Genomic DNA, 16062 nt, shown 5'->3' with positions numbered 1-16062 from the left:
TTTCTGAGCAGCACCAGCTCTTGGTCTGGAAGTACATTTGCTTGGAAGTTAAAGTTTTTGGTAGTTTTCTACTACCCATAGCAAAGGGGAAAATTCTTCCAACTAAGTCGAAATCTTTCTTTGTGGATTTCTTTCTTTCAAGAATAATGAATAGATGAAGAATGGTTGTCTTAATGTTTGTTTCTAAGTGGTCCTCTTTTCTTCACCCCACAGATTCCAAGAGATCATTCTCCTCTTAGGAAAGGAGAATGGCAGCCAGGAATTATTCTGTGACAGAGTTCATCCTCGCAGGTTTAACAGATCAGCCGGGACTCTGGATCCCCCTCTTCTCCCTGTTTCTAGGTTTCTACCTGATCACAGTTTTGGGGAACCTGAGCTTGATTATTCTAATAGTACTGAACTCTCACCTGCACACCCCTATGTACTTCTTCCTCTTCAACCTCTCCATAATAGATTTATCTTACTCCACTACCATCACCCCCAAAATGCTGCTGAGTTTTATCTCCAAGAAGAACATCATCTTTTATGCTGGGTGCATGGCTCAGCTCTTTTTCTTCTGCTTCTTTGTCATTTCTGAGTCCTTCATCCTTTCAGCAATGGCATATGATCGCTATGTTGCGATCTGTATCCCACTGATGTACACAGTCACCATGTCTCCCGAGGTGTGTCTATACCTCTTGTTGGGTGTTTACACAATGGGGTTTTCTGGGGCCATGGCTCACACAGGAAACATAATGAGTCTGACCTTCTGCTCTGACAACCTTGTCAATCATTTCATGTGTGACATCCTTCCCCTCCTTGAGCTCTCCTGCAATAGCACTGATGCAAATGAGTTGGTGGTCTTTGTTGTTGTGGCCATTGGCATTGGAATACCCATTGTCACCATCTTCATTTCTTATGCCCTCATTGTGTCTAGCATTCTTCACATTCATTCCACAGAGGGTAGATCCAAAGCCTTTAGTACCTGCATGTCCCATGTGATTGTGGTTTCTCTGTTTTTTGGTTCTGGGGCCTTCATGTATCTCAAACCACCATCCATTTTTCCCCTTGACCAAGGGAAAGTGTCTTCCTTGTTTTATACCATTGTGGTACCTATGTTAAATCCATTAATCTATAGTTTGAGGAATAAGGATGTCAAAATTGCTTTGAAGAAAACCTTGGGTAGAAAAATACTTTCTTAGTAGAGAAGGAATATTTGCTAAAGGAGACATGATGTTTTGTTTATTACCCCTTGACTAAGTGTGATCAAAATATATAGTGAATGTTTAAAATAAAAAAATTATTACAGTGAAATATACATTACTATTTCCTCTACCCCAATATATCCTGCCTCTGGGCACACTTAACCTATCATTATGCTATTTTCAAGATGTCCTCTTTCATGAGGACATGTCTTTACAAGGTGCAATGAAAAATACAGTGAACATTGCTATTGAGTGACATTCAATGGAATGCCCAGTTCACAGAAACTTTATGTGTATTCTCATCAACCTTTTTCATGGACCTGGTATTGTACAATTTCTCATCCTCCTCTAAAGTTAAAATGACTATGAAAGATAAGCACTTTGATTTGATTCAAGACATCAAGTCGGGGGCTTTTTTGGAAAATTGTGGAATGATAAACAATGACAACTTAGCCCCTTCAAGATTTGCAATCCAAACACTGGAAAACAACTTAGAGAAAAACAAAAGAAGTGAAAACCCATGAGCCAAGAATGATCTGAGAGGAAAATCAAAACCTATGGAAAAATTGCAGAGATAGAACACAATGAAGAAAAGGAAAGGTTCAATCTGCATTTTCTCCCCAGCTCCTGGCTTTTGGCTTGTTGAAAAGGGAGACTGAAGCTACAGAGATAAAGTCAGAGGTTCATATGCTTCCCTAAATTATAAATTCCATTGTTTTAAAGGTATTTCAATATATATGCTAATTGATTTCAATTGTACTACTAGTTTATCTTAGCTCATGGAAAAGAGATTAGTGTTATTATCTGTTTGTTTCTTTTTTGTATGACTCATTTTTGGTTTATGTTTTGTATTCTGAGTAACTGCTTTGAGGGTAATGATACACAATTTAACAGCTATTGTTATTCATTGATTATTTGGTCATAAATTTTATTTTATTTTTTCATAAAACATCTAAAAATAGTGAATGCTGGAGACTCAGAGGGCTGCAAGTAGGAAGGCAGCAGTGGAACAGAGCCATGGAATGGACCAGTGAAATGGATCAGTGAGCTGCAGGGAGAGCATGGGATTCTGCTCCTATGTGAGTCCTTCAACAACAGGCAACAGTTAATGAGTGACTCTAAGCACCCATCCTATCATCTGAGGAGAGTACTTCTTCAGACAATGTCCTTGGGAAGAGGTTGATCATTTGAACCCAGATTCAGAGCAGCCAGGGGATGGATGCACTTCAGAGCTTCCTGGGTTACATTCCCACAGTGACTGGGTGAGAGACAGACATGGTAGATAACTGTGGTCAGGGAGCATGGTCAGACTGGAAAGAGATTCTTTTGGAGTTTTAAGCTAAGGATCCTGGCACTGCACTCAAGGCCAGAGGTCGGGCTGAGCCTGAATTGCTCTGGATTTGAAAGTTGCAGTATTGTGTCCTCACCATAATCTTACTGCCTGCATCCAGTGCAGATCTGGGGTCTGTTTGTCTTCTTTATCTGCTACCATGAGAAGTGATATGTATTGACTTGGATGTGGCCCCATTATAGATCCCAGAAGAAAGCCACATGTTTGAAATCACAGATAAATTTATATCTTTTTTCTTTTTAAAAAAATTTTTGCTAATGTGTGTGCGTTGTCTTTAGATTTTTTTTTTTCTCTTTTCCTTTCCTCCTTTTGTAGGGGATGGTGACTCTTAGCATATCATTTTTAAGACAGAGTAGTTTCAGTCTTAGTAGAAGTCTCAAAATGTGTCTTGAGAAACATCCTGGAGGGGTTATAAAAAGTTAACTTTGCAGTTAACTTTGCCCTGGAATGTTTCTTGAAAGACAAAGAATACCCAGGCCCAGATAACTACCTATGACACTGCCTGGGCTGTTTCATCCCTTCTCTGGCCCTAGTTAAATACTGTAACCATAAAGGAATGTCTAAGAATGTATAGGTGTAAAAAGGGGAACAAACAGAACAGAGTGCAGGAAATACACATCATAACGGTTGGGCTCATTAGTACGGGCCTGCTCTGGCCACACGGGACAAAGAAAACAACATGTAGCCACCTGAGTCAATGGCTGTAACATTCCATTCTGTTACCATGGAAACCAAAAATGTACTTAAGGTGGAAACAAAGACCAGAACAGTGCCGACTTTTCCTGACTTATTAGTTGGGAGATGCATGGTGGCTGGCCTAAATTTAATATACTCTGTTTGCCCTAAATAGAGTTCTTAAGTCTTCTGTGGAATTCAGCTAGTCTGCCGCTTTCTTCTTGACTAGTTTGTTGGGGACTGAGGAATTATTCTTTGTTCTTCTTTCTTGCTTTTTATTTTTTCTACTTTTTTCCTCCTCTCCCTTTCAATTTTTCTTCCTTTAATTTTTTCTCTTATTTTTACACCTATATAATTTGTTTCTTCTCCCCCTATTCTTTTATCTACTATTTCTTATTATTTTTTCTCTTACCTTTACCTAATTCTATAAACATTCTACTCTCAATAAGATCTTTTGTAATAGTTCTCTCTCATATCATATAGGTTAAGGTTTAAAATTTTCCACATGCATCCCCATTACCAAACCCTATATGTTTAATGACATAGCCATAAAAATTGGTTAATCTTTTGATAATTAATGCTGTAAAATTACTGTTGATTTCTTTTCTACCATTAGTGGAGATATAGCCATCACACTTATTACATATTAAGTGTAAATCAATACCTGGGTTGTCTTAATGTGTTCATGATAATTACAGAGTTCTTCTCTAGAGTTAAAGGTGGTACATAACTGATTCTTATAGTATGTTAATATCCAGTTTATCTTGGATGATACTGCTTTAGCTGATTTGTTTGATATTATCAGGGTCATACAGTTGTCACTATTTGTCTGTAAGACAATATTCAAATTGTGCTTGTTACCTTAACCATACCAGAATACATTCCCAGAGAACTTAGTTTCTGGGTTAATTATACTGTATCCTTCCATCCCAGATCTTAGGTATACATAATTATCACATTCATCATAGGGAATTTGTACCTGTACATGATATAACATGTTTATATTTTGATTCCTCTTTTTCCCCCCATTTTTATCCACTCCTTTCAACCTCCCTCCCCTTCCCTATTCACAAAGCTTTGTTTTCATTTTATCCTTCTTTTCTCATATTTTTCTTTTCCTTCCTGTTCTTCCCCCTCCCTAGTTCCTTTTTTCTTTTGAACTGTTTCTTCCTATTTCACAGTATCTACTACATATTTTAGTTCTATTTACATTTTCAGTTTCTCATACCAGAGAGATAATGTGATATTTACACATGGGTGTCCAATTTATTTCACTTATAATTATGGTCCCAAGGGCCATCCATTTAGCTAAGAATGTCTCAATTTTATCTTTCTTTATGGCTGAATAAGACTCCATTATATAAAAACCACACATTTTTGTATTCATTTTTCAGTGGATGGACATTTAGGTTGTTTCCAAGATTTAGCTATTACAAACTGTGCTGCTATAATCATGGGTGTGCAGCTATTGTTATAGTATGATGCTTTTAATTCTTCTGGGAAGCTACCTACAAGGAGAATAGCTGAGTCAAAAAAACCCTTTAATCCTAGTTTTTGAGGAATATTCATACTGATTTCCACAGTTGTTTCATGTTTCTATTAATCTCAAATGCCCATTTTTGGACTGAGTCTTTGAATTTGGAGGATCCGTCTTTTTTTCAGTTTTTTATATATTCTAGATATTAGTCCTTTATCTAAAGAACAGCTGAGAAAAATATTTTTCCACTCTGTGGATTGTCTCTTCACTCTCTTAGTGATTTCTTTTGCTGTGCAAAGCTTTTTAGTAAGATGAGAGCCAAGTTGTTGATTCTTTGTGATAATTTCTGTGTGATCTGGGTTTTGTTTATAAAGTCTTTGCTTACACCTATGTCTTCCAGGGTTCTACCTATTTTATCTTCCAGTAGATTTAGTGTTTCTGTCTTAATATTTAGATCTTTGATCTATTTTCATTTTAGTTTAGTGCTTGGTGATAAACATGGGTCTAGTTTTAGTCTTTGGACAGTGGAAAGCCAGTTTTCCTGGCACCACTTATTAAAGAGGCAATGCTTTTCCAGTGAACATGTTTGGCCACTTTGTTAAAGATCAAGTGGCTAAGCGTCTTTGGAGTAGTTTCTGTCTCTTCTAATTTGTTCTATTTATATCAGGTCTGTGTTTTTTTTTGCCAGCACCATGCTTTATTTATTTATTTATTTTTTATCACAGTAGCTGGTAGTATAATTTCAAGTCAGGGATTGTGATGCCCTTTACTTTACCTTTGTTGCCCAGAATTACTTTTGCTATTCTAGGCCTCTTTTGGTTCCAAACAGATTTTAGCAATGCGTTCTCTAGTTCTGTGAGTATGCTAATGGTATTTTGGTTGAGATTGCATTAAATCTGTATGGCAATTTTGGGAGTATGGCCATTTTTACTAGTTGATTCTTCCTATCCATGAGCAAGGTCTATCTTTCCATTTTCTAACAGCCTTTTCAACTGCCTTTTTCAGAGTACTGTAGTTTTCCATGTAGAGATCGTTTACTTCCTCCATTAGAACGATTCCTAAGTATTTCTTTTTGATGCTATTGTGAAAGTTGTTGTTTCCCTAATTTCTCTTCTCAGTCAGTTTGTTATTTGTGTCCAGGAATGCTATTAAAGTGCAACACCTATTCAAGATAAAAACCCTAAAGAGCATCAGAATAGATGGTCTTTATTTCAATTTGATAAAAGCCATCTATGACAAACTAACAGTTAACATCATACTAAATGGTGAAAAACTGAAAGCTTTCACTCTAAAATCAGGAACAAGACAAGGAAGTCCACTATCACCACTCTTATTCAATATAATTCTGGAAATATTGGCTGAACAATTAGACATGAGAAAGAAATAAAAGAAAGATAGAAAGAAGTTAAATTATCATTATTAATAGATAACATGATAATCTACATAGAAGATCCAATATTCCTCCAAAAGACTTCTAGATTTAATAACAAGATTCAGCAGTATAGCTGGTTACAAAGTCAACACTCAAAAAGACAAAACCTTAAAAGCTATTAGAGAAAGACAACTAATCATAAATAATTGTAAACCTATTAGAATTAGAGAAGACTTCTCTACACAAACCTTAAATGACAGGAAGGCTTGGAGTGAAGTGTTGCAAATCCTGAAAGATAACACCTTCCAACCTTGATTTATGTATCCTGCAAAATTCCTTCAAAATTGATGGGTAAGTAAGGTATTTCTACGACAATGAGCACCTCAAGGAATTCAAGATCACCAAGTCAGCATTAGAAAACTTCTCAAGGATATCCTAGAAAGAGACAATGAAGCCAATAATGCCAATAAATTAAAAAGAATGAATACATTTCAGAGGATGAGCAACTCAGCAAAAGGAAAAATAAATCAGGGAGTCAGCAATAAGAAATTAGTGCATTGACATGAGCAAGTCAACACCTCTCAATAATATCTCCCAATATGAACAGTCTCGATTTCCCAATCAAAATACAAAGAGAAGCAGAATGGATCAATATAGTCCTAAAGAAATGATTAAAAGCAACATTTAGTGCACCAAATATGAAATAGTGTTTATAATTCTGATTTATAACCTGAAAGGGTGATTGCCTTCTATTTAAAACCAGAACCAGTGATGAAATGTTACTTCAAAACTGACAGTTTCTAATATTAATTAAAAATGGTTTGATGTTTATTTCTGATGGTAATTATTTAATCCAATGTGCAAAAAAATCTTAGCTGTTTGCTTTTGCTTGAAATATGTAAGCCAACGCCATTTATACACTTAAAAGATTTTAAATTGATTAATTTAAGTAAGAATACTGAATCTCCTTCATGAATAAATCAGGTGCTACAGGAAACCCAAAAACTTGATGGCCTTCTATTAAGTTACACTAATGTAACTGAAGGAGCAGATCTATTTCTTGTCCTAAATAAAAATTCAGTTCACAACAAATTAAGAATTACTTTGTTCTAGGAAATCTTAGAACTGTTGCACACATGAGAACCTTACAGTTGAGGGCCTTTTTTATCCCTCTGACCACTGGTCCACCCACAAATTCCTGCTGATACAGAGTTCAATGAGCCAACCAAGAGGCGCCTCAGAACTCAGACCCAAGACCACAAGTATTCCTGATGGGATTGCTCATCCCTCACTACCTGTGACTAGTGCCTTGGGGGTGCATAGGGAGCAATCAAAACTGGTGAAGAAACACTTTAGCAGAGCAAATTATTTATCCATAAAACAGTGAAAAACAATGACATTAAAAATCAATAGATGTTCTATTGTCTTCTATTTCTTTGCTGAAAGAAACTGTCAGTGAGTCCTTGGTTGATCAGTATTGCATGTCTCTATCTGTTTTCATGAGAAACCACTTTGAAGATATCAATACATAACGCAACAAGCATTGTTAATTTCCTACCACTTTGTGTGTAACTCTGTATTGTCTGTACTGTTCTTTTGCTATTTTGTAAAATGTTGTCTGTCTGTTAATGTTCTCCTCCTTTTATTTTTAAAATAAAAAAAATCAATAGACCATATATAAATCTAATACCATTCTGTATTTCCAGAACTTGATTTCATACTATGGCAGTATTCTTGGTCAACCACCCACTGCCGTGTTCTGTGTCTGTAAGGAGTCCATTTATGAAATTATTAAAACTGCTTTTTTGACCATAATTCTCATGTAATTGTGAAGAATAGGAAATCAATTGACTCTGTTATTACTTTGTGCAGTACACTCACCAACATGGTGAGTATACAGCAATTAAAAATGGAATAGAAATCTCTCACTTCTAATTTGGACACAGTTCTCAAAATCATTGAAATTCTGAATAATTTGTATTTTTAAAAATTCTTTTTAAAATAAAAAACAGGAGGTGTGCTTTCCGGTCTGAAAAGACAATTTGGTTAGAACTTAGGAAGGAATTTTCCTTGAAAAGTTGTAAGGACACCTAAACAACCACAGCTATGGCGGCCTCCAGCAGCTGCCCCTTCTTACTCTGGGAGTGACCCGCTTCCTGCTGCTGTGTATAATGTTCACTGCTGCTTCAGATCTGTGGCCTTGGCAAAAGCCTTGGTACAGGAGCTGCACATGAAGGGCTTCTCACTTTAGTGCTGTACGGACACTTACAGGGGAGATAGGCAGGGATGTAGGGCATGAAGTTGCTGCTGTGGCATGGGTGACGTGGCAGATGGTTATAGAAATGACCACCTGCCTACTTGAGGAAGCTACTGTTCGTGAAAACTTTGCAGGTATAAAGAAGTTACTTTTTGCGACCAGCCTGCATGCATTTATTTATTGTGTGCTCTTGGACCCTATGATCCTTAGCTCACCTCAGAAACAAAGCCTAAAACTCTGATTGTCCTAGACTACACCAATTAGTGAAACAGTTATTTTTAGGGACACACTTACCTCTATAAGTATGGGCAGAGTAAAGACAACAAGTTGAGAAGCTCATTCGAGCTCTCCCTGTCTTGTGGCCTGGCAGCTTTGTCTCTGCCTCCTGGACTATATAAATAAACCTCTGCTTCTCACTGCTTTGGTTTCTGTTCCTCATCCTCTGCTGGGGACCTTTAGCGGTTCTGAGTCAGTCTCACCCTGGTCTTCCATTCTTGGCTGGAGTGGTGATGAGAGACCTGGAGACACCAGAGGAGGGTCGTTGAGCCTCACTAATCCCTAAAGACCACCCACCTGATGCTACAGTACCACCTCTGCGGTATCTGAGTTGGGGTTTGTGCTTGAAGACTGTCACATATGTGACATGGAAGGGGTTCTTCAAGTCCAGGGTTCAGATGAGAAACCAGCTGAACATATAGCAGCTGTGGTCCTTGAAGCCCAAGTGGACTGCCAGGTGCTCCTTCAGATGGGCCTGAAATTGTCTCCTTGAAGACCTGGATGGCAATCTGCTCCCAAGGGTGACTGTACAGTAGGTGCTCTAACTCCGTGTCACTGGTGGTTGTGATTCAGCCTGGGGTCTGTTCATCTTTCACCCTGTCATCCTATCATTATGTTAAGTTTGAGGGGGCCTGGGACCCCAGATATTTAGAATTTTAAATCTTAAGTTTGAGGGGGTCTGGGACCCCAGATATTTAGGGTTCTCCATGGGCTCTACTTCCTGATGGTAATAATTTAATTTCTGAAACTACTTGCTCCCAAGCTCTTTCAAAATGGCATTGTGAATCCTGAGAGTGGTTGTAGGTGACTTGGGGGGTACCCCCTACTGTGTCATTGGAAGGGCTGTTATCCTGATCTCTGATTTCTTTTGTTTTTGTTTTTCTTTTCTTTTCTTTTTTCTTTTTTTTTTTTTTTTTTTGGTACCAAGAATTGAACTCACAGCCTCGAGCTCACTTTGTAGCCCAGGATGGTCTTGAACTCTCAATGATCCTCCTGCCTCAGTCTCTCAAGTGCTGGGGTTACAGGCATGTGCCACCACACTTGGCAAAATTGACAGATTTTTAAAAGCTAGTTTGGGTATTTCAACCAAAATGAAGAAATCTGTGGCTGAGGGTAATCATACGTGGTGTAGAAATTTCAAAGCAATAAATAATTTAGGGGATCTAGTTAGGTATCAAGGCAGAATCCAGCGTCTGTTTATTAGAAAAGATAGTTTATTTCTGTTGAGTTTTATGGGCCAGCTTAGTATTTTTATTTTTAGTGTAAAATAAAAATGTGTTCTGTTAGAAGGACATTTTCCCCCCTGAACATTCAAACATGAATGGTTAGCAATACCAATATAAAAATTAATGAATGAATAAGCTTTTGTTTTTTCTTTAATAAAAAGAAATAATTTCTTTATGTTGAGTGAAAGTGTGATATAGAAGAGGAAATATGGGGGAACAGTGACATTAAGATGATCTCAGAAATCAGTTAAAAGTTTCAAACTGGATACAGACTCTTAGACAAAGTCCAGTCATCTCTCCTGTGACAGTTTCACCCGGTATATTAAGAATTTTATATATTAATGGACGTCAGGAGCTGAACTATCCTTTTTGTGGCTTCTTCCTGTGTCCTTCTCTCTACACAATGCAGCTGTCTTGGCATCCTTGAGCTTTGGGCTTCTTTATTCCACTAATAAAAAGAATAAGTAAAGAGCTGAGAGATTTAGATATACAATAGATAATTTTTGTCAAGACAGGAGTTGGAAGTGGGGAATGGAAGACAGAATGAGACAAAAACAAACCAAAGAGGTACTTGGGAGAAGTATTCAAAGAAGGTGGGTGGAAGGCAAGAGAGCCAAAGAGAATTTTGATGAGTAAGGTAGTTATAGAAAAGTCCATCTTGGCAGAAGTAGAAAGCAGCCAGAGAAGTATTCTTTTCTACTAGTAAGCTTATTCCCATGAGAAGAAAGGGAAGGGAATCTGAGAAGTCTTTTCTTTGAAGTGGGAGTAATGCAATTAATTATTGCAATGAATTGAAATAGCATAAATTATTGGTATTCTATTCCAAATCATATTATCTCACCTTGTTAACATTTTCTGGATCCTATCACTTTTTAAAAACAATTTATTGGATTTCTTTTGCTATTCTCCAAGAGATTGCCAGCTCTGAGAAACAAAGACCTTGCTTTATGGATTTCAGTGAGTCTGAAGATCTCAGAAATAGTTGAGTCTGTTGGTTCAGATAAGGGACTTAGAGTTACACAGAGGCAGGGCTCTGTGCCCTAAAACATATCATCTCTGTAAACAGTTCACCTAGGATACAGGTATCACTGTCGTGCAGAAAACACAGGATATATTTATATAGTGGGGCCACCAAAGGAAACTATGTTTGGTATTCTATTAGTGAGTTTTCCCTTCCCTGAGACACAGCACTGACACCCACAACATAAAGGAAGAAAAGTTAATTTGGCTCCTGGTTTCAGGAGATTGAGTTCACGGCCATCTGCCTCTAAGGCATAAACATCATGGAGGAAAGGCATTGCAAGAGCAAAGGTGCACAGCTCATAGGGGCTGGGAAGCAAAGCCTGAAAGGAGGAGCCAGGGAACAGATACAGTACGCAAGACCACACCTCCTTGACCCACCCACACACATTAAGAAGTGTGCTCTATCAATGTCCCATGTGGATCCCAAAGCAATCAAATTGACACAATCAAGGTATAAAAATTATAGATTATTGAGTATTCAAGAAATGGTAATGAGAGTCTTTTTTATATAATAAAATTTCTCTTAATAGTACTGCATACATATTTGAAATAATTATCTCCAAAATCATTGCAAGCAATTCCAAGGGATTAGCAACATTTTTTGCTTTCTTAGAGAGGGTAGTCCCTGAGGAAGTAGTCATGAGGGAATCTCTGCCTTAATAACCAGGTTACTGAGACCTGTAATTGAGAATCAAAGTACTTATTCTCCTGTTACCTACAGGTAAGCAACAAGTGCAGTCTCCTTTCTGGAAGTTCAGGTGCCCTTGAGTAAGTAAACAAAGTTCTTCAGTGCAGAAAATGTTACCAGGTCAATTAGAGATCCTAATCCTTTCTTTCAGACTGGGAGGAGAGGGCTCTGAGCTCAAGTCTGCTGTCTCCTATTCACTGGGTAATTGCTCTTCTCAGGAAAATTGGGACAGGAGGCCATAGAGAATATCACTACAGCTCTAAAGGAGGAAGGTGAGTGCCTGGCTGACCATGGTCTGTGATGCAACACGGTGGTTATGGGTTCAGACTCTAAGAGTCAGACTGCCAACATTCATTGCAATGAAGTTCTGCAAGTTTGTGTCTTTGGGCTACATTCTTAATCTCAGTTGTTGCATCTATGCTGTAAGAATAATAGCATTGTCCGATAGCACTTAGAACAGAGCCTCTTACAGAACAGAGCCACTTGCAGAACTCTTAAATAAATGATAGTTTAATAAGAGTATTAAATCTGCAGCTATGTGAACTAAGAGATCTTGGAAAAACATGCTCTGTATCAGTTAAAATAACTTTAATAACTTTAAATAAAAATGGTAAATGAAAACAACAATACAAATACTTCACTTTTTGGACCTTATGATACTGATCCAGTGCCATGGTATCTTCTTCCTCTCAATACAGGAAAGAGGCTCAGGAGGAGAGATCAGAGAGGAAGGAAAAGAGTTTATTTCAACATCTAAAAAACCAAATAGCTTGTTTGTGGTATGGCATCCCTTTCATGAGCATCACCAGCTCTCATTCTGGAGGCAGAATTTATCCTCACATGAAACTCTGCAAGCTAAAGTCACCTGGTAGTTTGCCATCCATAGCAAAGAGGAAAAATTCTCAAACCCAAGTTAAAATATTTTTTGTGGATTCTTTTTTCAAGAATAGGGGATGCATACAGAAGGTTGTTGTGATGTTTCTTTGTTTTCAAGTGGTCCTCTTTTCTTACCCCACAGGTCACATGGGAAAGAGCTCGATGGCAGTCAGGAACTCTTCTGTGACAGAGTTCATCCTTGCGGGCTTAACAGACCAGCCAGGACTCCGGATCCCCCTCTTCTTCCTGTTTCTAGGTTTCTACCTGATCACAGTGCTTGGGAACCTGAGCTTGATTATCCTAATAGCACTGAACTCTCACCTGCACACCCCCATGTACGTCTTCCTCTTCAACCTCTCCCTAATAGATTTATCTTACTCCACTACCATCACCCCCAAAATGCTGCTGAGTTTTGTCTCCAAGAAGAACATCATCTTCTATGCTGGGTGTATGACTCAGCTCTTTTTCCTCTGCTTCTTTGGCATTTCTGAGTCCTGCATCCTCTCAGCAATGGCATATGATCGCTATGTTGCCATCTGTAACCCACTGGTGTACACAGTCACCATGTCTCCCCAGGTGTGTTCACTCCTCTTGTTAGGTGTCTATGGGATGGGGTCTGCTGGGGCCGCAGCCCACACAGGCAGTATAATGAGTCTAACCTTCTGTTCTGACAACCTTATCAATCATTTCATGTGTGATATCTTTCCTATCCTTGAGCTGTCCTGCAATGGCACTTATGCAAATCAGTTGGTGGTCTTTATTGTTGTGGCCATTGTCGTTGGCATACCGACCATCACCATCTTCATTTCTTATGCCCTTATCCTGTCTAGAATACTTCACATTCATTCCACAGAGGGTAGATCCAAAGCTTTCAGCACCTGTAGCTCCCACATGATCGTAGTTTCTCTTTTCTTTGGTTCTGGGGCTTTCATGTATCTCAAACCACCATCTATTTTGTCCCTTGACCAAGGGAAAGTGTCTTCCCTGTTCTATAGCATTGTGGTACCCATGTTAAATCCTTTAATCTACAGCTTGAGGAATAAGGATGTCAAAATTGCCTTGAGGAAAACCTTGAACAGAAAAATATTTTCCTAAGAGAAGAACAGTTTTTGAAAAAGATACAATTTTTTGCTTATTTGTGTCTATATTTTAAAGCACAAGTCAAGTTCCAGGTGTTTTCCTATCTTGTGAGCAAGTGAATTTTAAGTCTTTCTATTTGGCTGACTGTTTAGTGAAGGTCTGTTCTTCCTGACCACTGTTTCATTTCACTTCAACTATTCCAAGATTTATGCAAAACAGTTATAATTAACTTAGTGTGACTGAGTTTTATTAATTATTTAATCTAGCCTTCTCACTTAATAGATATTAGAGATGGAGAAATATACATGTTCCATATGGGCACACATCTCAATTCCAGTCTATTTTGGTTTTAATAAAGCTGTGTTTTCTTATATTGCTATGTTATATTGTTGCACTTATAGATTTCCTTTTGAGAATCTGATTGTATTTACAGTATTGTAACCTCTTTTAACTGATTTTTCAATACTACTTTTTAAAGAGTATAGGAGAGAAGATTTTTTATTAGGATGGTTTTAACCAAATGACAGAAGAGTGCACTAAGATGATGTGTGTATGTCAAGACGGAGTTCTTGTGGGCCACCCTTTAATCTCAGTATATTTAGTTAGGTCTTACATAACTTGATAGGTTACAAGATGCTGAGTGGAAAGTCATACATTATTTCATGACTAAAAGAGTCATAATTTGGAGAGCTCTCAAGAGTTAAATTATGCATTCGAGCCACGGTGGAAAGATTTGCAATTTAGGGCATCACAAAACAGTCTGGAAGTTTGAATGAGTCAGTAAATAATTTTGAGACTCTAGTTAATTATTGAGGCAGCACCCAGCAGCTCATTATTGGAAAAGACAATTTATTTTCATTAAATTTTAAAGGCCAGATATAAAAATTAGTGTATTTACATTTTTACTTAATATTTTTCAGTGATCTAGAAGGGATGCATTTTTTCTGAATATCCAAAGTGTTAATAGGTAGAAATTTGAATTCTAAAAATGAATCAATGAATGGACTTTCATTTTTACTTTGATAAGCAAAAATAAAATATGCTCTATTAAGCTCTCTGTCTCTCTCTCTCTCTCTGTTCCTCTTGTTCCCCCTCCTTTCTTTCCTGTTCTCCTCTCCTCCCTCTTCCCTTCCTCTCTTTCTTTCATCTTTCTCTCTTCTCTCTTTCTCCTCTTTCTCTCTCCCTCTCCCTTCCTCCCTCTCTACCTTTTGAATGGGTATTGAATCCAGAAACTTTACCGTGATATACTTACCCACATCCCAAGCTTTGTCTCATGTTGAGACAGGGTCTCTGTAAGTCACTAAGTTGCCCAGGCTGTGGTTGAACTTGAGATCATTGTGCCTCAGCCTTGCAGGGTGCTGGGATTATCGGCATTCACTATCACATCCAGCTGGCTATTTCTTTATGTTGAGTGAAACTGTCATAAAAGAAGTATGGGGAAAAACATTAAAAAGCAGAAGTATGGGCCACTTTGTCCATTATCACTTTAATGATAGCTTTACCTAGTAATGTTATGAATTATTGGATGTTACAGTTGCTCTATCCCTTTGCTGAAGTGACTTTGTCTTAGACAAAGAATTTTAGGCAGGAAAAAAGTACTAATCACAATATAAATTAGACTTAATACATTTTTAAATCTGTTTCTTAAATTATGCTGCTAAGAAAAATAAAGACAGTTTCTAGAATTTTTTTCAATATATATTTGACAAAAGGCATAGCCAGACTTAAAAATGAGCAAAATAATCAATGTTCATATACATATAAATATATAAGAATATATATCACAATATAGATATCAATAATCAAGGAAATTTAAATAAAATTACTCTAACCATTTCATAGCCACTGAATGGCTAAATTGTTTTTTTTTTTTTTTATGGTACTGGGAATCGAACTCATGACCTTGTGTTTGCCAGGCAGGCGCTGTGCTGCTGAGCTAAATCCTCAGCCCCCCCTTTTTTTGTTTCTTTTTGTTTTTAAATTTGTTTACTTATTTTTCTTCCATTTTTTATTTTGTAGAAAAAAGGTAACACAAAATTTCATAACAAAATAATAGGAGAATAACAATAGTTAATACATTGCATATTGTTATCTTTAAAGTAGTTATTCAGAGTACATGATATGGGCATTAAAATTTCTCCAATTGATATTAGCACAAACCTTCCTTTTCAATGAACTAAGAGACACTAATAGTATAACTGACTTGCATTTTTTCCCCTTTTCTCTTCTGTCCTTTCACCTTCCCCCAGAATAGTTCCTTTCTCCTTTTGAACAATTTCTTCCCATTTCAGAATATCCATTGTACATTTTAGAACTTATTTACTCTACATTGTAAAGAATGTGTAATTTTAATGGTATGTAAATATGCTAAAGTCTTTTGCAAAGTGTTCATGCCATTTTACATGATCATCAACAATAAATTAGAGCACCAGGTGCTCATAAGTTATTATTGTCAGTATTTTAAATTTAACCATTCAGGCTATCATCAAGAAATCAACCAATAACAAATGTTGGAGGCAGGGCTGGGGATATAGCTCAGTGGCACAAGCACCTTCCTAGTAAGCTTCAGTTTCTCAC

At 37.3% G+C, this 16062-nt stretch overlaps 2 protein-coding genes across 2 annotated transcripts; both read left to right on the top strand.

Moving 5' to 3' along the window:
• The first annotated feature begins 248 nt into the window (after positions 1–248).
• On the top strand, positions 249–1181 carry LOC102009925 (olfactory receptor 8B12-like). Its single transcript, XM_005378426.2, has one exon. The coding sequence runs from the start codon at positions 249–251 to the stop codon at positions 1179–1181; it is 933 nt and encodes a 310-aa protein (XP_005378483.1).
• Positions 1182–11766: 10585 nt separating this feature from the next.
• On the top strand, positions 11767–13500 carry LOC102009589 (olfactory receptor 8B12-like). The gene is made up of 2 exons (XM_005378425.1): positions 11767–11801; positions 12548–13500. Exon 2 carries the CDS (start codon positions 12553–12555, stop codon positions 13498–13500), a length of 948 nt encoding a protein of 315 aa, XP_005378482.1. The 5' UTR covers positions 11767–11801; positions 12548–12552.
• The last annotated feature ends 2562 nt before the right edge of the window (positions 13501–16062 follow it).

This window comes from Chinchilla lanigera, unplaced genomic scaffold (genome assembly GCF_000276665.1).
Source record: "Chinchilla lanigera isolate Chin_1 unplaced genomic scaffold, ChiLan1.0 scaffold00011, whole genome shotgun sequence".
Classification (NCBI taxonomy): domain Eukaryota; kingdom Metazoa; phylum Chordata; class Mammalia; order Rodentia; family Chinchillidae; genus Chinchilla; species Chinchilla lanigera.
This window is presented reverse-complemented; position numbering and strand designations above follow the sequence as displayed.

Coding starts and splice junctions, on each gene's coding strand:
- LOC102009589 (XM_005378425.1), top strand. CDS start 12,553: ATGGGAAAGAGCTCGATGGCAGTCAGGAACTCTTCTGTGACAGAGTTC.
- LOC102009925 (XM_005378426.2), top strand. CDS start 249: ATGGCAGCCAGGAATTATTCTGTGACAGAGTTCATCCTCGCAGGTTTA.